At 49.4% G+C, this 23,062-nt stretch overlaps 6 protein-coding genes across 6 annotated transcripts; 3 read left to right on the top strand and 3 right to left on the bottom strand.

Moving 5' to 3' along the window:
• Positions 1-4,998: 4,998 nt before the first annotated feature.
• Positions 4,999-6,711, top strand: FTJAE_6558 (uncharacterized protein; the record flags this gene model as incomplete). Its single annotated transcript, XM_037353182.1, has 1 exon — positions 4,999-6,711. One exon carries the CDS (start codon positions 4,999-5,001, stop codon positions 6,709-6,711), a length of 1,713 nt encoding a protein of 570 aa, XP_037206333.1.
• A 477-nt stretch (positions 6,712-7,188) lies between these two features.
• Positions 7,189-9,758, bottom strand: FTJAE_6557 (aconitate hydratase mitochondrial; the record flags this gene model as incomplete). Its single annotated transcript, XM_037353181.1, has 3 exons — positions 7,189-8,716; positions 8,772-9,628; positions 9,714-9,758. 3 exons carry the CDS (start codon positions 9,756-9,758, stop codon positions 7,189-7,191), a joined length of 2,430 nt encoding a protein of 809 aa, XP_037206332.1.
• Positions 9,759-10,199: 441 nt separating this feature from the next.
• FTJAE_6556 (nuclear pore complex subunit nup85) lies at positions 10,200-13,524 on the bottom strand (the record flags this gene model as incomplete). The annotated part of the gene is made up of 2 exons (XM_037353180.1): positions 10,200-11,093; positions 11,140-13,524. The coding sequence occupies 2 exons, from the start codon at positions 13,522-13,524 to the stop codon at positions 10,200-10,202; spliced, it is 3,279 nt and encodes a 1,092-aa protein (XP_037206331.1).
• A 1,274-nt stretch (positions 13,525-14,798) lies between these two features.
• FTJAE_6555 (alcohol dehydrogenase (FDH1)) lies at positions 14,799-16,241 on the top strand (the record flags this gene model as incomplete). Its single annotated transcript, XM_037353179.1, has 5 exons — positions 14,799-14,816; positions 14,915-15,044; positions 15,128-15,263; positions 15,320-15,957; positions 16,009-16,241. The coding sequence occupies 5 exons, from the start codon at positions 14,799-14,801 to the stop codon at positions 16,239-16,241; spliced, it is 1,155 nt and encodes a 384-aa protein (XP_037206330.1).
• A 1,145-nt stretch (positions 16,242-17,386) lies between these two features.
• Positions 17,387-18,629, top strand: FTJAE_6554 (endonuclease III; the record flags this gene model as incomplete). The annotated part of the gene is made up of 2 exons (XM_037353178.1): positions 17,387-18,096; positions 18,134-18,629. 2 exons carry the CDS (start codon positions 17,387-17,389, stop codon positions 18,627-18,629), a joined length of 1,206 nt encoding a protein of 401 aa, XP_037206329.1.
• Positions 18,630-18,891: 262 nt separating this feature from the next.
• FTJAE_6553 (AN1-type zinc finger) lies at positions 18,892-19,736 on the bottom strand (the record flags this gene model as incomplete). The annotated part of the gene is made up of 3 exons (XM_037353177.1): positions 18,892-19,073; positions 19,468-19,534; positions 19,593-19,736. 3 exons carry the CDS (start codon positions 19,734-19,736, stop codon positions 18,892-18,894), a joined length of 393 nt encoding a protein of 130 aa, XP_037206328.1.
• Between the last annotated feature and the right edge of the window lie 3,326 nt (positions 19,737-23,062).

Genomic DNA, 23,062 nt, shown 5'->3' with positions numbered 1-23,062 from the left:
GTTTTGAGTGTGTGATCTTGGCCGGGGTTGCTCGTCCGAGCTTTTTGACCGTGCCTTGGGCCATTTTGAGGGACGTTGAGATAAAATCTGGTGATGTCGCAGGAAGAAGGTTGGAGCGAGAGAGTTGAACACTGTTGGGTCTGGTGGGGAAAAATAGAAATCAAGGTGAACGATTTTAGTGGGGCGTGATGCTCACCTCGGTGAGCATCCGGTCTGGAGCCAGGATATCGATTTACCTTCATCATAAAATAGGGATTAAATATATTTCCCAATCGCAAACACTTATAGCTAGTATCATGAATATTACGAATTTGTGGTGTCTATATGTGTCTAACTAGAAATCATGAATGGCTTCAATCAACAATCGGCATACCAGTGTATGCTCGAGAATGGTATCCTGGTGCTCCCCCGGCTACTAAAGAAGGCGGCTATGGCAAAGTGACATTTCATGAAAGGTGCCAACTCCTCAAACTTTCTATCTTTCGAGTCTATTGTTACCAGCCATCGCCCCAACCATCATCGTCATCTGTCTCCTTCGGCTTCATATCAATCTTTTTCGCAGCAATTGGTTTTGCAGCCGGTTTAGCCGCAGGTTTTTTAGCTGCACTTGATTTCGATAAACCCTTTGGCAAGGCCTTGGTAGGTTTCTTCTGTGATTGGGCAGCTAACCATCCAGCAAAGTCAGGCTCGCCATCATCATCAAAAGTGGCAGCAGATGCTGTCGTTGTCGAGGGCTGTTTTGAGGATTGGCCGGGAGAGTCGAAACTGTCGAAATCATCGTTCATATCTCCCCATGAGTCTCCAGCATCTTCACCATCATCGGCAGGTAAGAATGAGTCAGCTACTACACTTGCAGTATGTGAAGAGTTTCGCGAGAGTGTTGCTGGGGGAGATTTGACTGCTTGGCGGTGAAGTGACGAGGCGGTACTCGTTGCCGGCTTCTTTGGCTCGGAATTAGGTGAGGGTGCGGGCCCAGGTGAAGCAGCACGGGAGTCTGACTCCGCGTTAATTTCGCCTGCAGCCGCAGAGATTTTGTTTGTAAAGGAAGAGATTGCCCAGCCTGCCCAGCCACCTGGGGTGTTTTCGTTAGGCTGTGGAGTGCTCATCCGTGGAGCTGAGCCATCATTAGTTTGAGGAGGAGGCAAAACGCTTTCAGGCATGGCAGAAGCTGCCTTCTTGATCTTTTGGAGATATATATCCATAGTACGAATAGCAGAGTCGCGAATAATCTTCTCCTTATCAATCAGGGCAGGAGAGATAACGGGCAGGACCCTGCATGCGCTATCCTCATCTGTGAAATACTCCGCAGTGGCACCCAAGGCCATTAGGGAAGCATTCCGGGCATGAACAAATGGATCTCTGAGTGACCTAGTGAAGGCGGCAATAAGAACCTTTGAGCGGGACGAAGTACCCAAGTGCTTCGCAATTTTTCCCAAGCAGATAGTTGTATTTGTTCGAATGCCAGGCTGTTCATCATTTGCGGTTCTTGCAAGTTGTTTGAGGAGGTCACCATTGATTGTGCGGTCCGAGAGCTTAGTGATGATGACCAAAACAGACTTTAATGTTTGTTCTCGTACCACCGGTGTCACGTCAGTGAAGCCAGTGATCTGTACATGTTAGTCTTGCATTGAAGAGGAGTAACAGAGACAGTACCAATTGTGGAAAGATCTTGTCGTTGACGATCTTCTGTGATAGCTGATCAATCATCAAAGGAAGGCTATCCAATAAGCACACTCGAATAGCTCGGTCGGGATTTCCAAACAGGCGAATGATGAATGGTGTAATCTTTGAATCAAAGTCGTCTTTGGGGAGTTTAGACGCGATTTTGAGAACTACAGATACAGCCCTAGGGCCACCACCACCGAACTCAGCGGACTTCATCAGCTCTGGCATAACCTTTAGCTTGAAGAACTCTTCTGGGAAGTCATCGCTCAGTTCATCCAGTCCGCTGTTCAAATACTTAGCAACTTGGAATTATGGAAGGAGTTGCAGATATACCTAAGGAACTCTTCTCGCTCATCTGGCGTCTTGATGTCCAGGTTATCGATACCCTCTGTCAGCTTGATGAGAGAACTGTCAAAGAAAGAGCCATTTCGGTTGCCTTGATCAAGGAAAGCTCCCACACTGATTCGCGCCTTTGGGTTGGCGTTACACAGACGCTTATAACTGGACTGCATTGAAGGGGGGATGCTCTTCGTTTGGCCAGCCTGATCAGCTCCATTGTAATCGCCGTTGAAAACTTCAAAGATCAATGTTCCAAGATTAAATGCGTCTACTGCTGTATGGGGGTTCTTCTTGATAACATCCCATCCGCCTCGTGCCAACTCTGGAGGAGAGTATCGACCCGCATCAGGGACCAAGCTACCGTATGTCTATGTATATGTTAGCTTGAGTATACGGGTACCTATCTGGGGACCTCTTGCATATATTATTGACTCATCGTCCTTGAGGCTGCTGAGAACATCAAAGCCACCGAGCTTCCACTCGCCACTCTCTGATGTATATATCGATCCAACCTTGATGCTGCCGTGGATCGAGGAAGCGTCTTCGTTGATGAATTTTATAGTGCGCTGTGACATTATTAATATCGATTAAAAGACTAGCATAGCAAGTCATACCGCAACGCTATGCAAGCCCCATTTTATCGTCTCAGGGCTGAGACTCTTTCTTCGAACGTGCCATCGTAGGGGTACTACTCGTTCGGTCGCAATGTAGATATACGTCTCGGTCTACCAGATGTTGTCAGCGGAATGCTCTTAAATAGACTGCAAGTCTTGCATGTACCTCGACCGCATCTAGAAGTTTGATCACGCCTGGGTGCCGTAGTGTTCGGAGCTTCTTTAGGGCATTCTTGGCCAGGGGGAGTTGGGATCGGTTGGTGGTGATATCGAAGGAAAAGATGCTGCAGTTTGAACCATCTTCCTATTCATAGATTGTCAGCAAGTCCACGTTTTGAGCTCTGCGACGTTGAGCTTACCCTCTTGGTACCATTGTACAGGGTCCAGATAGACTCATCGATATCAACCTTGTCACCAAAGTTGTATGGAAAGGGAGGGCCTTGTGCTATGGCCGAGGCCACGGCAGATTTGAGAAAGTTCATTCCAGGGTCGCGAAGTCTCGAAGTTCTATTGAGGCTTGAGCATTCAGCACCCTAGTTGTCGAGAATCGGCATATGTACAGGTCGAAAATATTGCTGTTTGTAGACGAATGATATATTGGTTCCAGAGTCGCAACGTGGTTACATACTGGCGCTGTACGTCAGGGAGCTCAAGACCCCCGCGCTAGTGCCTGATAAATTTAACAGGGGATGGAGGGGTGTCAGGGTTACCTAATCCATGTGACCATGTAAGAGCCCAGAGCATACGGAGCACCAGCAACATACTAAAGTATGGGCTTTGGATAGGTCATGATGTATACATATAACTCCGTGGAATCTAACATCGAGGTATGTTTCATTATATCGCCACTAAATGGACTGTAGAGGGAATTAGGCCTGGTGATCGGACTTGGAGAGACTTAGATATGAAGACAGATTTGGGGCGGAACTTTTCTCTGTATCCAATGGAACCCAAAGCGAGTGGTTTGATCAAGAAAACTGAAGAAACTTTAGTTGAGACAAATCAACGCGGTCACTGAGTCCCTGGATTAATGGCTTTTGAGGCGTCTTATTCGCATCACAAAGAATGTAAAAGGTGTATTAGGTTTGGACCTGGATCTTCTATCTTTATAGTGCGTTTATACTCACCAACTACAGAGGTAGCAGTCTTGAATAAAACCTAGGCTTAACTAAGCTTCTATAAAGATAAGCATAAGTCAATTTATTAGTCGCCTACCTATGTCTTGAGTCAACAGGCAGTGGAGGGCAGAATTTCCCTTTGGGGACGCTCACGGGTGTAAGTTGATTGACTTGTGGGGCTCCACTGGTAGGCCTGGCAGCCGGGGCGGAAGAATTAGTCTTCCAGCTCGGGGTAACTCACCTCGGGAACCCCCCCACCAGGGAGGTCTTCCCGGCGCCTCTGCACCCCATCCTTCATCATCATCACTGCTTGGGCCAATAGCGAGCCAGGAGCAACAGGACCAGCCCGCAATGAAAGGCGCAAAACCAACGACCACAGTCATACGCCTCTCTGCCTCTGGCGGCTGGAGATCTCTCTCATACTTTCCCTGATGTCGTCGGCTGGCTCGTCAATCCATATATACCTACCTACGTTACCTAAGTTCAGAACGCACATACTCTTTCAACACGGGGCAGCTGTCTCGGACGCGACCTAGCTCCCTTTGCTTCTTTCTACTACCTACAGTATAACACTGTCCTTTCGCCTCCACCAACATAATACAAACTATCGACTGCACAGTATTTTCGATTAGCACAACAAACGCAACGCGCGGGTATAGGGGAGCAGAACTCTTCTCTGGGTGGTCTCAGACCTCGGTAAGATATTTTGATTTCGTTTTCTTTGTCTTACTCTATGCTCGTTAAATGATGCCTATGGTAAAAGGTCTGACTGAACGGAACCCTTCTGGTTGCGCCATCTTCTCTTCTGGCTCTGTCAATGACATTGTTGTCTTAATCAACCCTGTCATTCCATACCGCACCTCAGCTGTAACTGCTCTCCTACATTCTAAGCTTGTTTGTAGAGCGCTGGCGCCGGTTACCATGGAGTTTCTGTTGTCGCACAATGGAGTCTTCTTCCTCGTCTTCGCCACGGATCTTGACCAAAGGCCGCGACAAACATCAGATTCATTGAATCAACACAAACGTCAGAAGAGACTATGTGCCAACCGACGAGGTGCCTAGCTTGACGGCCATTCAAAACTGAAAAGATCTGATTCGAGTTCTTACCCAATACTTGCTCAGCATTCCGTTACTTCAAACGCATATTGCTAACATGACTTCTAGGTAATCATTCATCTACGCGCCTCATGACTCCATTCAGTCGTAAAAGCCTGCGTGTGGTGGATCAGTTCTGCGTTTTGGCCCCATCAACGAGGTTCTGAATGACTGCCTCCACACATGTCGGCGGCACTTGTGCCGTTCTCACTTGTGAAAAGATCATTCTGCTTAGTTCCAGACATTACTGCGATGAGCACTCAGCATTAGAGCCAACTGCGGCCAGCAGAGATTTCCCCGTTACGAATATGGCCAAGGGCTTCCGACCCTCTAACGGGAATTTTGTTGCTAAAAGAGGTCGAGGCAAATTCGTCTTTACACCTTCGCGGCACTTTTCTAGGCATGATCCACCATCTCGAGATACGTCTAGTCCGGATACCAGCGCTCCCATGACACAGTCTCCGGAAGCAAATGAGCGAGAGGCCCCTGCTTCATCTTTGGTGCAAGACAAATCCATTGATAATGACAAAAACCCTCATCCCCAGCCAGAGAGGAACGGAACCAGCCACCTTGGATTAACACCCGACTCCGCGCAGAGTAAGGCAGTCCAAGATGTAGCGAAAGCTGATAAGGACTCTTCTACTAACCAGGTAAATTCTCATACTGTAACGAATATGGGGACACCATTGGCTATGGATTTACGAGCCGGGACAGAGGAGGCGATAAACCAGCCACTTGGCCTCGACCGTGCCACCAAAAAGCTGAGTTCCTGTTCAAATATTGGATCGGCAACGCACCCCACAGAGAATCCCAAGATGGACGCGCATCAAAATGGGCAATCTATCGATGCAAGTGACAGCCAACACTTGACTAGGACGGCGCAAGCGTCTTCTGAATTTCCTCCAAAGGAAGGGTTTAAGAACACCGAGCCTTCCCTAGGCCTTGACTCTCAGTCGCGCGCTTCTTCCACCGCTCCTGTGAATCATATGCAGCTTACCTCTGAAGATGGTGTCAAATTTAGGTCTTCTCCTCGGACATCCAAGTCCAAGAAGGACAATGCACAGAAGAATTCGGACCATCCTTATCCAGAAACACGAACGAGTTCGAAAGCAAAGCTCTTATCAACTCCCACTAAGCGCTCGGCTCCCATGACAAGTAAAGAGCTCCCAGTCAGGAAAGAGGATTTTCAAGGTTCCCTGCCTGAAGTCAGCGCCGAAATCGATGATGAGGTGAATATGGCCGATGTTAGTGACATTGACGAGGAAGCAAAGCCGGCCAAACCCGTGTCGCTCTCTCCCCGTGCCAAAGCAGAAGCCCGCAAAAAGAGGCTTTTGGTCGAGTTCGATTCTGAGGCATTCGACTCTCTCATTTATCGACAGTCAAGTTTGCAACCACCTCCGCATGTTACTGTATCTTCGCGTATGGTCAAGTACCATCCACTTTACGGCGACCAAAAGCCACTCTATCTTCCGGTGAATCCAGCAATCCATCACATGCATAAGCGATCCCATGCCTGGTATAGAAAGAAGTGCGACGAAATCAGACGGCGTCCAAAACGCAAAGAGTGGTTTGGCAAGGTTGTGGAGAGACGACGCTGGTTGCAGGCTCTAGAGGTGAAGAAGCAAGAGAAAATCAAGCAAGCTCAGCAAGACGGGACTCCTCCCCCCTACATACCACCAGAGCCGAGGGGGGTCAAGCGTATTCTTGACTTTGGTGACCTGCCCGAGGAGGAACTGCCTGAATATGTGCGGAGTAATCCTGCTTGGTTGAAAGCCTGCGCTTGGTTCAGAGAATGCGAGGTTAAGGCGACTGCACGCCAGCGACATGTCAACAACAAGACGAAAGAGACAGAGAGTTACTTTCAGAGCTTGAACGCTTGATGAATTCACATGATATATGATGACGGTGCATTGCGAAGGAGTCAAGGAGGCTGTCTTGATGAGTTTTGACTACGCGCATCTTGGGCAAACGGCCATCTTCGTTCTTGAAAACGGGGGGCAAAGGATTCCAACGATCTAGATGTAAATATGCCACAGGAGTTCAGGAGTTCGAATTAGGTGATACACAGCTAGGAAGCTTCCACCTCTCTAAGAAGCAATATAGGTATCTTACCAATTGATCACAAAACAGGCGCATATATGCATGTTGCTCATTTATGAACTGTGGGAGAGGCTAGAGAACAGAAACAATTGGTATTGCTGGTATAAACAATCTATCACTCGGCATTTTTACCCAACCAAAAACGCCCTTTTTCTTCAGTCCAATACATAACTCAGGCATTTTAGGCATCGTGAGAGGAAACTATCACGTGGCCTGAAAGCTATATCTACTAATGCTCAGGAAGAGAGCGGCTCGTCTTATATGCCCTTAGACAGCAGGTTGAGAGCACTGCCAGCGAGAATGAAACCAGCTTGGTCCTTGGTAACAGCGTGTTTGGTGGGAATGAGGATCTCCTCACCAGAAGACTTAGTGACACGAAGTTGAACATCGCCCTTGCCGCCATTCTGGAGCATCTCATATAGGCCGACAGTGGCAACCTCATCGCCAGCGGCGATCTTATCATAGTCAGCCTCGTTCTCAAAAGTCAGAGGTACAACGCCCTGTTTCTTGAGGTTGGTCTCGTGGATACGGGCAAACGATTTTGTCAGAACAACACGGGCACCAAGGTAGCGAGGCTGCAGGGCAGCGTGTTCGCGGGCTGAGCCCTCACCATAGTTGTGCTCAGCAACGACAAGCCACTCTTGGCCACGTTCCTTCCAGAGTTGGCCAAGCTCAGGGATAGTGTGCTTGGAGCCGTCGAGGTCGTAGGCAGCGTTGACCTCACCGGTCTCCTTGTTGATGGCAGTGTTGAGGGTGTTGGTGCTAATGTTAGGCAGATGACCCTTGTACTTGAGCCAAGGGCCGGCTGCGGAGATGGTGTCGGTGGTGCATTTGCCTGTGACCTTGACAAGAACGCGAAGGCCTGAGAGATCAGACGAGGGGAAAGGAGCAAAGGGCTCAAGGAAGGCCAAACGCTCGGAAGTGGGAGAGATGGCAATCTTGGTGTTGGGGTCAGGGGCCTGGGATAAAACACCAAGCTCGGCGTTGCCAGACTCGAAAGGAGTCTGGGGGCCCTCGAGACCATGAGGAGGAGAGAACATGAAGTCCTTGCCATCTGGCGTCTTGATGCTATCGGTCACGGGGTTGAAGGTAGTGGATCCGGCAAAGGCCATGGCGGTAACGATCTCGGGAGAGGCCAGAAAGTTCATGGTATCAGGATTGCCATCATTTCGGCCACGGAAGTTTCGGTTATACGAGGTCAGGATAGCATTACTTGTGCCCTTCTCAACACCATCTTGTCGCTTCCACTGACCAATACAGGGACCACAGGCATTGGAGAGAACAATGCCACCGGCCTCCTGGAATGTCTCGAGGGTGCCATCGCGCTCAAGCGTGGCGCGAATCTGCTCACTTCCGGGAGTGATGTAGAAGTCAGCAGCAGGCTTCAGTCCGGCCTTCTTGGCATCCTTGAGCAAACTCTCGACTCGGGTCATATCCTCGTAAGAGCTGTTGGTGCAGCTACCAATGAGACCAGCGGAAAGAACCTGGGGCCAGTCCTGTTCCTTCACAACTTCCTTGAACTTGGAGAGTGGTGTGGCCAGATCTGGTGTAAAAGGGCCATTAATGTGAGGTTCGAGAGTCGAAAGATCGATGGTGATGAGTTCGTCATATTCAGCGCCCTCGTCGGCCTTGAATTGCCATTGAGCGTCAGGGTCCGAGCTGTTGCTGGCGAAGGTCTCCAGAGCTTCAATGTTCTTGTTCGCCTGAGATCTTCGGGTCGAGTTAAGGTATCTAGCTGAAGCCTTGGTGTAAGGAAAGATCGAGGTTGTGGCACCGACTTCGGCACTAGATTAAGTCAGTATTTTCCAGATCCCCTTCCTGACTTGTAGGACAAGCTTACCCCATGTTGCAGATAGTAGCCATGCCGGTGGCGCTTAGGCTTTCGACGCCTTCACCAAAATACTCAATGATGGAGCCAGTACCACCACGGACTGTGAGGTGGCCAGCGAGCCGAAGAATGACGTCTTTGGGAGAAGCCCAGTTGCTCAGCTTGCCGACAAGCTGCACGCCCAAAATCTTGGGGGCCTTAAGTTCCCAAGGAGCACCGACAAGGGCCTCAACAGCATCTGCACCACCAACGCCAATGGTAATTGTAGAAAGACCACCAGCATTGGGGCTGTGGGAGTCGGTACCAAGCATCATCAATCCAGGAAGAGCATAGTTCTCAAGAACGGTCTGGTGGATAATACCAGCACCAGGAGGCCAGAAGTCCATTCCATACTTGCGCGCTGCAGACTCAAGGAAATCAAAAACCTCCTTGTTAGTCTGGATACCAGCAGACAAATCATCCTCAGCACCCTTGGAGCCAACAATCAAGTGGTCACAATGAATGCTTGCAGGGATTGCAGGCTTGGCCAAGTTACAGGACATGAACTGAAGAATAGCCATCTGAGCAGAAGCATCCTGCATGTTGACACGGTCGGGCTTGAGGCGCAAATTGGCCTTCCCGCGAATGTTTCGTCCATTGTCGGTGTTGTTCAGCAAGGAGTCCTCGGGGTTGTCGAGATGGCTGTAGAGGATCTTCTCGGCGAGGGTCAGACGCTGCTTGCCGAGAACTCGACGGACATCGGTGTACTTGGTGTATAGCTTTTCGTAAGTAGGAGGAAGAGGCTTCGCGCTTGAGAAGTTTCTCCTTGTGTTGTTAGATAGAACGGTGGTTGATCGAATAGCATTAGGACCGGAACGTCGCAAGAGTTGCTATTACCGCGTGGTGTAAGGGTCAGCTTGTGCATCTGTGTTTTCCTGCAGAGAGGCTCCCAATTGATATAATGGTATAGCTTACCGTCATGGCACCGCCTGAGCGGCTGGCGACCTCCATTGAAACCATGTTGGGCTATACACGGCAACAATGAACGATGAATCTTTTGGTCCTCTTGTTACAGATGTTATTCCCTAAATTTGTGGTGGGGGCGAAGTCGGGGCGGAATTTTTTAGGCAATTGTAAATTGACAGGAGCCGATTGGCGTTAACAACTGTGTCCGGGGATGTGGGGGCCTCCGCGATCCGAACGCCGGCGGAGATGGGTCCCACCCATAGGTACTATAGGTAGGTAGGTATATGTATAACCTCGGAAGAGAACGGGCAACTATGTGTTGAAAAATTAGGGGCTATAAATCATTTTTTGGATACAATTCCCATTCTGAGAACATAGGGGCATATATTACATTTCGCTCATGTCTTGTATTACCAAAGGCGCCTTCCATTCGTCGCCAGTCCGAACTCATATATCAAAGCATCAAAAAGTCTCTCATGTTCAAATACATGCCACCTAGTAGGCAACGACACCATCTGCGTCTTCCAGCCACAGTGTCGCCAGGTCCTTTGCCAATCCTAATCGAAGTTTTCGAAGAACGTCTTCGCCCTTGCTTGTTGCAAGCCAACCCTTCCTCCAGTCCCATCCTCTATTGACCTTTGTTCCTGCCGAGATCGACTTGTGCAGATGATTCACCAACACGGAGCTTCCGGTCATCATGAAGCTTCCTCCTAGAGAGGCTGTCGATTTGGCCATTAGATCTTGTGGTGTAGAGCCCTTCAGCCCCTGGGCTGATGCCAATACAAGATTGAAGAAATCGTCGCACGCCGAGTAGACTCGATCACCAACTGTTTGTAAATCCTCGATGCCTTTGAGCAGAACATCGATCTGAGGGAGTGTGACGATGGCTGGGGATTGATTAATAAAGACAGTGGCCTCTCCCAGCAGGGCCAGGAGGAAATCCTCGCTGACTACTGCATCCCGCGTTTCGTCGTAAAGTCCACCACGGATGTTGTCGTCGGAACTTGAAATAACAGCAACTAATGCAGATGCCGCTTGCTTTTTCAGTTTGAGGGCCTTTGTGGGCGAGATATTCTCCAGGTCCTCAGCATCGCGGAGTTCGTAAAACTTGCGTAATGTGGCGTAACCGCTGAGCATTCGGCCAAGTAGTTGAGCAGCTTCAAGATCTTGCTTGGCCCGTTTCTCAAGGGTCTCGGTTCGCTTTCGTAATAGATCTTTGAGATCCTGATCTAGATCCTTCTCTGAGGGGTAGACTGTTGACTGAACAAGCGAGTAGGACATTAGTAGATTGAGCACCTCCCGGACCTTGTCTGAGCGATGGGAGAGTGCATAGTACCAGAGAGCCTCGCCGTAGCGGTGAGACTCCTTGGAAAGGATCTCTGCGAATGTCTGTTTCGGGTCAGTTTAGTTCAGCACTAGACTCAAAATTACTAACCTCTGCTGTTTCCTCAGCGTAGTTAATCATGCCGAGGTCATTCAGTATTGTCCAAATTTTGTCCACCGTCCGTCCTGAGTTCTCGTCTAATGTAGCAAGCAGATCTCGAAGGAGTTCACCCACTGTCTCCTCTGATCTCTCGGGTGAATCCATTCGACCCAACACCTGTATGGCCATTTCCCACCCATCACGCTCTGGTGACAGTTGCTCTATACCTGCCAGTTCCCTAGCGTACAGGACAAGAGTTGTGTCTTTGATGCCATCCAGTTCATCGGGTCCTGGTTGAGTTACGCCCAGTAGCGCGAGATCGTCCATATCCAGACTGTCGGTGGGAAACAGGTTGGGTCCGGTAGGAGCGGGGAGCCATTCGCCTAGAGATGCGACTTCTGCCACAGTACATGCCACTGGCAATGACCAAATCCTCAGGAATCCCAGCACGGCATTGACGTTTCCTTCGAAAGCGGAGGCTACCGCAACTTCGACGGGGTTTAAAACATTAGGGTTAAGATCTGACTGCACAACCATGTGAAAAGCAGTTGCCAGTCGATCAAAGTAGTCTTCCGAGCCAGCGAAGCGAGATGATGCCCGCAGTAACTGCGATTGTGAAAGTCTCAGGGCCTTGTGGCGTTGATTCCCATCATGCCACCACCCAAAAAGGCCTATCGTCGCTTCACACCAATCCTGGGCGACTTCCAGGATGGCCTCATGGTTACCAAGAACGATACCATACACGGTTTGTAAGTTCTCGTAGATATCCCAAGGTATTTGGCTGGAGGCCTTCCGAGCCATTGTGGATAGTGATTGTTGTTGGGGGGCAAACTCGTCGTCCATTAAATCCTGGATATCCTGCTCCCTTCCTTCGGCGAACAGGGTCATTCGATTCAGAGATCCGCGAGCCTGAATTCGGAAAAGAGTCCAGTTGCTATTCCAGATGTCCCACTCTGATCTTGTACCTGGGCACTGATCCAGGACTTCGCTAGTGGCAGCGGCAAAGCGTCTCACATTCTCAAGAGCTTTGCCCGTGTACGCATAGTCACTTCTAGGTCCTCGGCGAACATTCTGCCAACCAGCTTCTTTCAGTAGATGGGATGCGCTGCCAACATCACCTCGCAGCAAGGAGCACCGGATAGTCTGCCAGAATAGAGGATGGCATGCAGGGCTTGGTATGTTGCGGCTGACCTCACGTACCTGGTCAGGGTACAGGTTATGATTTTCATGCATCCAGTTGAAGAGGATTTCGGGCAGCGGTGGCGTCTTCTCCTCGTCGGTATTGGTGCCGAAGCGAGTGTGATGCATTCGAAGTATTAGTTGTGCGACATAGGCGGCCTTCTCAAATGGGTCACTGTTGAAACCAGGACCGATGGTTGCAAAATCTTCTCCTTCTGGTTGTGGCAGTCCACTCATAGTCTTCTTCCATAGATCAATCAGGCGGAATGTGATGTTAGACAAAGAATTATCCATCTTCTCAACGTCATCCTCAGGTCCAACCCCCTCTTCGTATAGCCTGCATACGAGCTCTTCGGTTTCGAGGATCATGTCTGCGGGTTCGATAATTTGTGCATGTCCGTGCTGACTGTACATATTCTTGGCGATCGATGCAAAATGGAAACCCTCATGGCGCCCTGACATGCCAAGATGGGCTGATGTTTGTCTGAAAATGCTCTCCGCTTCTTGACGCACTCGTTTTGTCGCGGCTGGTGTGTTGAGCATCATGAGATCGGATTCATCGCCAATCATAGGCTGGCCATAGGGCCGATCGTCATGTCTCATGTTCAAGAACATATCGGGTTCTTCGGATTCTTCGCGCTCGAAAACATGGTCGTCTTCCCCATAGCTTTCTCTCTCATCTTCTTCACCGGCAATGTCTTGGTCGATGTAGCGTTCGATCTCGGCGTCAACTTCGTCATCCTCGAGGCGTTCGTCTGGAGCAGTAGACATGCGAAAAAGGTTAACTCGTGGGGGTGGGAGCTCCACATCTCCTTCAGCATCTTGATCTTCGTCTAGATCCTCATCTTCCTCGTCCGCCGCGCTGAATTGGCGGCTCAATCCTGAAGGCTGTCGTCCTCTAATGGATCGACCAAGCGGGTTACTCGAGGCGCCTGTGCGACCAAAAAGATTTCTTCCTGAGGATGAGTTGTTGGACACGCCAAAGCTCAGAGGCTTTGTATCAGTCATTCCACGCATGAAAGAGCTTCCCATGTATGAATCAGACGGGGCACCCGCGGGTGTGAACGAAGCGGCTGAAGATGGAGGTGGTCCAGCTGGAGTCGTCGAAGGATTATCGGCAAGAAACGAAAAACCTGTGCCGCGGCCGCTCTTGTCTGGGGTCGATGGCGCTGGGCTTGCTGGAGGACTGGAGTCCGGAACAATGAAGCGAGATGCCATTATGGCTAGACAGCACTCCTCTGCCTTCGAATTTGGCTAGGCCTTATCGGCGCGTGGATTTAATTCTGGGTTCTTTGCTCCCTCGCGTTGGCTTGCGCTGTTTTCGCATGCGATGGTTGTATTTAGTGGTGGAATGGATATAAATTGTTAAAGCGGTGTTGAGTTGCAAGCTCCTGTTTGCTTGAGCTGAACGCGCTTGGGATATTTTTTGGAGCTATCGCGATGGGTAACACTAGCCGTTGTTTATCCGACACAACCCCTGCACATGACATCGGATAGGCTTTCTAACTCAACCAAGCCAATAGTTATCCTCCCAGCAAAATGTGAAGCTGGTCTGTCATGTTCGTTTCATTGAAAGGATGAGTTTCCTGCTCCTTTGTCGCATCTGTAGGGCATGTAAAACTTCACATTAGTCGAACTGTGCCCACAAAGGCTGCAGTAATTGAGCTCTGGCAAATCAAGAGGAAATCGTTAAGCCTAAATCGAGACAAAATACGAATACTCGATCACATTTCGAACTGGGCTTTTCCTCTGTATAAGGTAATGAGTGATAACAAAAGCGGAATGTAAAGAAAGAGCTTCACTGAAGGTGGGGCCAACTCGTTTGTTTGAAGTTTTGTAAGGGTCTGAATTGCTTCTTTCTAAATTCTGAAATGTAGTACCAGTAATCTCTTATCTTCATCTTCCCGAGCCTTCGGAACCAAGACCGCTTTAACCTTTTGCCAAAGATCACGTCAAGTGGGCACGGCGTCAAACGGAAGGTCTTCCGACCCCGTGAAGCCACAAGGAGTTCTCGTCCTGACTCACAGGTGCGGCTTCTCTCCCTAACCGTCGGCCAGATCGGTCTCATCTGCCGAGGGAGTATTCCGTCTTTGGGGCAGTCTGGCTATCTCTTCCAATGGCCGTCTCAGCACTTCACACCAATGGTGCAGTACCTTGGCATACTCTGCCAATGCCCCCGCACAATGCTCTCACGTAAGGAGAGTCAAATTGGGCGTCATACGCCCAATGAGCATTCATCTCATGCCCGAAGCCGCGATTCTTTTCCTATCTCAGTGGGTGTGGATTGGAGCTCCAATTGCGGGGTACGTTGTTGACCACCGGAGTTGCTCGGTGATCGGGATCTGAGTGTGCGGACGGTTTTCCTACTGTTTCTACGTACATAAACAGATTCCCCTTGAAGATTCATCTACCCCTCAAATTGTTTGTCTGTCTTGTTATTCACTTCTTTCCTTCTCCATCGACAGCCAATTTCATCCTCACAACACAGAAACATGTCTACCGTGGGCAAGGTATGTACCTTTTACGAGCTTTACTACCCCTCATCATGCCCAGTGCCCCGCCCTGGACGAGAACCATCATGAAGACGCATTGCTGATGCTATCACTAGACCATCACCTGTAAGGCCGCCGTCGCCTGGGAGGCCGGTAAGCCTCTGTCCATCGAGGACATTGAAGTTGCTCCTCCCAAGGCCAACGAGGTCCGTATCCAGGTCTACTACACTGGTGTTTGCCACACAGGTATGTTCTACCCACGTATCGAGCTCTCATAGCTCTTGAGTCGTGCAAATCAGCTCAAGATTAGTGTGTTAACGCGGTTTTAGATGCCTACACTCTCTCCGGTAAGGACCCTGAGGGTGCTTTCCCCATTGTCCTCGGACACGAGGGTGCCGGTATCGTTGAGTCGGTTGGTGAGGGCGTCACCAACGTCAAGCCTGGTGACCACGTTGTTGCCCTTTAGTATGCATTTTTCATACCTTGATCAGTCTCGCAAAAGCTAACGTTTTCTCGATCAGCACCCCCGAATGCAAGGAGTGCAAGTTCTGCAAGTCCGGAAAGACCAACCTCTGCGGCAAGATCCGAGCCACTCAGGGCAAGGGTCTGATGCCCGATGGTACCTCTCGATTCAAGTGCAAGGGCAAAGATCTACTTCATTTCATGGGCACCTCCACCTTCTCTCAGTACACCGTCGTCGCCGACATCTCCGTAGTCGCCATCGAGCACGATGCTCCTATGGACCGAACCTGTCTGCTTGGCTGCGGTATCACCACTGGATATGGTGCTGCTACCATTACAGCCAACGTTCAGGAGGGTGACAACGTGGCCGTCTTCGGTGCCGGATGTGTCGGTCTTTCAGTCGTTCAGGGTGCCGCTGCCCGTAAGGCTGGCAAGATCATTGTTGTTGATGTCAACCCCTCCAAGAAGGCCTGGGGTGACAAGTTTGGTGCTACTCACTTCGTGAACCCCACCGAGCTCGGTGACCAATCCATCCAAGACAAGCTCATTGAGATGACTGATGGTGGTTGTGACTACACCTTCGACTGCACTGGCAACGTTGGTGTCATGCGTGCTGCCCTCGAGGCTTGTCACAAGGGTTGGGGTGAGAGCATTGTCATCGGTGTTGCTGCCGCTGGTCAGGAAATCTCTACTCGACGTAAGTTTACTCGTAAGAGCATTGGAATTCGAAGATACTAACTCTCGACAGCTTTCCAACTTGTTACTGGCCGAGTGTGGCGAGGATGTGCATTCGGTGGTGTCAAGGGCCGCTCTCAGCTGAACGACCTTGTCGCCGACTACAAGAAGGGTGATCTCAAGGTCGACGAGTTCATCACCCACCGCAAGACTCTCGGCGAGATCAACAACGCCTTTGAGACGATGAAGCAAGGCGACTGCATCCGTGCCGTCGTCGATATGCAAAAGCTTGAGCCTAAAATTTAATGACCCAAAATGTAGTATAGATGAATGATATCAAAATTTTATGTTAAATGGCAAACTGTTTCTCTCTGCACCGGGAGTCGCTCTTATGAAGTGCCAAATTTGAGGACCTTGATAGATACCTTAAATAATGCCCTGTGCGACTGATACAGTGTTATACATGATGCGTACCAGTCACTCCACTGCTATTCGCGACGTAGGAGGAACAATTGCTATGGCCTACTGTCAGAAGCTCTGCAACCTTCCATCATGACAAAAGTCAACAACCAATGTCAAAAGCCTGCTAGGTTGATACCGAGTTAGACTACTACGTGGTAAGTCAACCTTAATCCTTCATAATACTTTAATAAGTTATGGTCAGAGTCCTGTACGCGTTTGCCAGTAATTGTGAGGTTATCTACACAGGAATATCCAATCATTCTAGTAACCTAAATCTATAGGGACAAAGACTATGCAGCCAACAGTTGACAACTATAAGGAAATTGATAGACACGACTATTGAATTATTAAGTAGGGCAAACAATTTAACATGAGAGGGCAAGGAACTGCCTAGTCCTGCTAATCCTTCTTGCAAGGAGAGGCAAGAAAACTTCTGACCTTTATCCTAAGGGATGAAAAGACTTGGGTAAGTTTAGTGTATTTTGGTAGATCTTTAGACCAGATTCTGGCACCGTGTTTTATCAAAAGCTTTAATACGCCAGAGGTCAGGAACCTTGATGGCCGCAATACCTGACTTCCTAAAGTTGCCAGACACCTAATTCATCTCACAAAGCTCCAGGCTACTTTGCCGACAAACCACATGGCAGCTTAACAAATTAGAGCTCTTACATATATTCTCCTCCACAACATATCTTCGAGGCCCAAAACCTCAAGTGCCATATGGGCCTCGGTAAGATCTAAGCAAAAGATTTCCTCCACATTTTATTTGCGTTCCAGGTCGGGTGTGTTTTGAGAAAGCATCACCCTAGACTACCTACCTACCTAGCTATCCAGAATATGGGTATCTCCACTAACACTGGATGGAGGTGGGGACAATTTTTGCAATTCGTTAGATTTCATTTGTCAACCTACTATTGAAAAGGGGACCATGACAAGTCGCGACTTAGAACAATCTACAATTACCAAACGAATCAGACAAAACAAACAAAATGCGCTCATCACGGATATCAAGAGATGCTTCGAAACTATTCGATCATACAACTGAGCCTGTTTCACCTCCAAGACGATTGACAAGGTCTGCGCTAGCCAAATTCGCCTTTACCTCAACAGAAGAGTCCAAACCTACGATCGCCGATATCGAAGACAGTGGAGGTCCTGCTCGCAAACGAAGGCGTGCCGTAGTGACTAAGACCGAATTTTCGAAATCCGCCCAAGTTGTAAAGCCCGAAGTGGTCGACGAAGCCCTAGATGATATCCCTTTACCCCCAGCAAAAGCGCGACGGGTTCGCAAGCCCGCTCGCAAAGCCTTCGATGCAACAACTGGCGTAACGAAGGTGAACCCTCCCTCAGACTGGGAGGCTGTTTATGATACCGTGAGGAAGATGCGGGCACCAGGTGGGCGAGCTTACGGTGCAGCTGTTGACACTATGGGATGCGAACGCCTGGCGGATCGAAACGCATCACCAAAAGATCAGAGATTTCACACATTGGTGGCGCTCATGCTGTCGAGTCAGACAAAGGACACGGTGAACGCCGTGGTTATGAGGAAGATGCAAACTGAGCTGCCACCGTTTGAACCCGGGGCACCCCCAGGACTAAACCTCAATAACATACTGGCAATCGACCCCAAGCTTCTGAACGAGTTCATCTGGGCGGTCGGCTTTCATAATAACAAGACAAAGTTTGTGTCACCCGATCGGTATGGACTGATCGAGATTGGACTGACTGGTGTTCAGATATATCAAGCAAACAGCCGAGATACTCCGCGATACATGGGATGGTGATATCCCCAACACCATCGAGGGCCTCGTATCGCTGCCGGGCGTCGGACCCAAGATGGCCTATCTCTGCATGTCCGTAGCATGGGGTAAACATCTGGGGATTGGTGTTGATGTGCACGTACATCGTATCACAAATCTTTGGGGTTGGCACAAAACGAAGAACCCAGAGGAGACACGAACAACACTTCAGTCATGGCTCCCACAAGATCGATGGCATGAGATCAATCATCTTCTGGTGGGGTTGGGACAGTCGGTATGTCTTCCTGTCGGTCGCAAGTGCGGTGAATGTGATCTTGGCCTTGAAGGACTATGCAAAGCTGCCGATCGAGCAAAGGTGTCTGCCGGACGTCGGCTCAAAGCCGAAGAAGTTGGATCGGAGGCTCAGAGCGATACGCTGGTCAAAATGGAGGTTTCACAGAACATTGTAATCAAAGAAGAGGGTGGTGCATGATGGGTTCCCAGGTTCTCATGACAGACGATTAACCCCATCAACGGCCCCGCCCCCGGAACCAACCACCCCATAATAATCCCCAGGATCGAGTTGCCGGAGTCGCTGGCAGAAGTCGATTTGACCACGTGTATGAGCGCCTATGAAGGTTGGCGTTGAGAACTGACAGAAAAGACTGCTCTCCAGACGCATTGATACCCATTGATACCCTATTCTACCAAGACAAAGTTATTAGTCTCTTGCTGGCGCACTTCCGTGGTCCAGCCTAGGCGGCACTATCGTATGCGTGGTCTTGATAGACGCTCACGAGATCAGTCATGGGTCCGATACGATATCGGAGATAAGCCGGTAAAACAAGACAGGGTCCTGGTGGTTCCCTGAAGTCGCATTCGAGGCCAGGCTCGAGCAACACGTAATCAAGCCAAGACAACGGATCTTCACTCCATTCTGAGTCAATTAGTCAAGCAATGTCACCGCCTCTGCAGCAGCAGTCGGCTGAAACTGTCCGTTGATCGACAAATTCCAAGGGTCACCATATCTCAATGGACACATATCGCTTTGTGATGTGATGAATAAATGAATCAATTCAGAGCCCGCTAAAGGAGGGGACAACGTCCCCTTATCATATCCTGTACGCCAACGCACCATCAACTATCCGAATAGAAATATACACCGGCGAATAACGCTATGCATCTAATGCAGATGCTGTCTCGGAATCCAATCTCATTACGTCGTGGCCGTCAGAATGCGCATTGCGGACCTTGGGAGTGACGCCAGTCTCCGGTCCGAACCATGATAGATATGTAAGGTGATGATGACTCTCGTTGGTCGATTTACACACCCCGGATAACCTGGGTTCGTTCCGACTCGAGTTGTGCAGCGTTACGCTCGTGAGACTGCTTCTTGCACTGCATGTGGGTTAGCGGGTCTGCAACCATGGGTTTGTGTATGATATGCCGAACTTACGTCCTCGAGACCGGTACACTTATGGTCTTCTAGTAGGCGGTGCTTGCCGCAGAAATGACCTTGGCAAAAGGTGCAGTCGCCGACGATCCGTTGAGCGGGCTCACGGCACGAAGCAGCGGTGCAACGGATTCGCTTAGGAGGCATGGCGTTGATTCTTTTGTTGAATTTGTGGAAAAGGTAGACTTCTGAGAGATGAACTGGACAGGTTCTTGAGTCGGTGAGAGTTTGTGTTGAAAGCGGTAATAGGTTGAGCCAAGTAAGGCGGTCTTTATAGGAAATCGAATGCAGTGACGGCGTTTCGAGAAATCCGCGGAAAGCAAGGACCAAATCAAATACTCATTCACACAAAGACAGTGACAGAAGATGAAGCGATCAAAACAAAAGAGAGGTTGGCGGTGGAAAAGGAATCTGGTCGGGGCTTTATAAAGAGCGGCGAGGCGAGGCGAGGCAAGGCAAGACGGCTGATGAATGAATCATGCCTTGGTGGAGCCAGCGGCTGGTCAGTTCGCCTCCAGCTCATCGCTCTCACCACATTCAGGCCGCGGCCATGGAGCAGGGGGGGAGGTGTGTAAGTTTGGTTGTTTACCTAGCTGGGTACCTTACCTTGTTCAGTCCCATCGTTAAAAGACGCTGCTGTCACACAGTATGAAATGCATAACTAGTCTGCTTTGTCCATCCATGCTCAGACACAGGGACCAAAGCTTGCTTATTACATATGTACAGCAGCAATGAACAACAACGTCGACCAGCCGATCGTTTGTTTACACATGCACTGCATATGCACAAGTACGATCCCTCACTTCTTTAGACGACATGTATACCTACACAGACTCACTCACACGCATGTGCACGATCAAAGTTTGCTCTGCGATTTCCAATTCGATGGGCAATGGGAAGTAAAATGACAAAGACACAAACAACTGCAGAAGCTCGTGGAAACGCACCCCCCTCCATGTCTCTCCCGTTTTTGGCTTACTGATTATGGGACACCCATTGAATTCGATGGGCCACTTTTACCCGCAGAGGCGCTGGGTTTTGGGGGAACTGGAATGACCAAGCCGGACCCGTCTCGTCTCTCTTAAATCAACAGCGAGGAAAAGGGTTCTTGTTCTTGTTCGTCGTTCACCGCGAGGCTCCGAAAGCGGGCGGTGGAGGCAATAGGATTGGGCGGGGCTGGCCGTGACTGTGTTGAACTGAACTGGACCGAACTGAGAGTCTGAGACTTGGAAAAAGGGTCCGGAGCGCGAGAGATGTGACGTCGATCAGGTGGGCTAATAAACTTGGCCTGTCTCGTCTTTTCAACCCGAGGCACATGAAAACACAATTGAGGCCGACGATGACGGCAGATGGGGGGAGTGAGTATGTAGCAAACTCTCAACTCAGGGCTCTTTCAGTCTTGTTGCAGCCGCGTCTTTCGCTGTGTTGTTTTTGTTACACTGATGAGATACCTATTCTAAGCAGAGCACCAGTAGCTTCATCTGATGAGCTGCTGCTGCATCTGCATTGCTACAGTGTGCATCCTCGTTCCTCAATTACTCTCATCCAAACGCTTATCGCCGCGCCTGGCGCTCTAGATGCTCACCCGAATTACTGGGTTGGCTGTTGGTCCCCTTGCTTTTGAGCTTGAGCTTCGTATCCACGAGGTCTAGGCCTACCACGGCGTACGTAACGTGCTACAGTTCTGCCGCCTGTGTGCTTCACTGTCTGTGTTTCCGACAAATTCCTGGGGTTCCATGCCGTGGGACCAGAGGGACTGGGATAAGGGTCCGCACCTTGCCAATGCCCGCTCCTCGGGGGGAAATAAAACACCGAACTCGAGATCAACTATGCCTACAAAGAGATCTATAAAAATACTCAAATTTATATATACTTAGTAAAAAAGTAAATTATCTATCAAATAGAGAAAATCTTAGTGATTTTTATTATATATATATTAATAAAAGAAACAATTTTTATTATATTTTTATCTATATCTAAAGCTATTGCATCTAGGTAGTCAAGTTCGGTGTTTTATTTCCCCCCCTAGCCGTTACCCTGCATCTTGGAAGTCTTTTCATCTCCAATCGGCTAACAGAAGGGATTTAAAAACATGGCCTTAATGCATGGGGATCGCCCCCCAACAAGCTTGGAGGTTCGCGCTGGCAGTTGGTCGTGGTACATAACCTGGCGTCCTAGCCACTGCATCATTGGCACAGTTCAGAGCCGGGGTCCGACGAGTCAGGTTTAGCTTGAGTGTGTCTTGGGCCATGAATCGAATGGCTCAGCTGTTCTGTAATACCTATCAACAAATCGACCCAAGCGCTTAGAGCAAGAGGCGGTGGGAGTGTGTTGTCAGTGAATCACTCGATGAGAGACAACAATGAGAACAGCACCTTATCCCAGCAACCCCAATCTCCAGACGTTGGAGATGAAATGAGCGTTTTTAGCAAGCCTCACTAATCAATAAGATTTCACTTCATGCTGATCTCGTGAGTGGGGCACAGACAGGTTCTTTGAGGTCTGAAGTTCTTATAATAAGGAATGACGCCAGACGGATGAATGTATACGTCAACACTACAAAGCCCATCGGCGAGCTCAGAGCCGAAGCTACCTACAATACGCTGTCGTATTGAATTTTGCAAACGACAATCCTGTCGAGTGCCAGTCATGCCATACATATTGTGTGACTCGTGGCCTGTTTCCTGACAATCTCAAATTCTGCCTCCAACGGTCGATCAAAATCTTACATTGACTTATCCTTCAGTTTTCACTTACCGGCAGATTGTTAGCTGCATGATATTCTCTCCATTCCGCGACACGTTCGAGCCGTCCGGCGTCCTCCGCGTCCCATGTCTCCGGTAACCTGCTCCGTGCATCGCCGGAGACGCCGGACCCGAGACTCCGGCTGAAATAGTTCCCGCATATGCAACGGCAGAGACATAGAATGAATCTCAGCTGGAGTTGAACCTTGTTGTCAATACTGTATGAACTCTACGAAGCTTTCCGGTGTCTTGAAGCTGTCGATAAGCTCGCCGCTAGATTGAGTCAGGATCCGCCACTACCGATGACTGGGGTTTCTAGTCCTCCCTTTTCTCTTTATTAACTATGTACCTCAACCTTATCAAAGTCCGGTTTTGGTATTGCCATATTTCAACTGCATTTGTCTTGGTCGTTTGATAAGATGAAAATGCTCCTTTTCTTTGATCAATTGCTGCCAAGAACGTGGATGATAGGTAAACACCTCAAGTCACTGCTAGTCTATAGCCCAATATAAGTGACAGGGATTATATCAATTGGAAAATAGCCGTCATCGTATAGGGGTCAGTACATCAGTTTGTGGCTCTTCGAAGCACTGAAAACGCAAGTTCGAGTCTTGCTGACGGCAAACCTTTTGATATTTTGCTTGATTTTTGCTTCATCCAATGCTTGCCAAGGTATTCATAAACTTCCTTTACGCCTCGTTTCCCAACAAACAACTGAAAGCCGTCATC

Source organism: Fusarium tjaetaba (assembly GCF_013396195.1).
Source record: "Fusarium tjaetaba strain NRRL 66243 chromosome Unknown NRRL66243_c0000128, whole genome shotgun sequence".
Taxonomy (NCBI): Eukaryota; Fungi; Ascomycota; class Sordariomycetes; order Hypocreales; family Nectriaceae; genus Fusarium; species Fusarium tjaetaba.
This window is presented reverse-complemented; position numbering and strand designations above follow the sequence as displayed.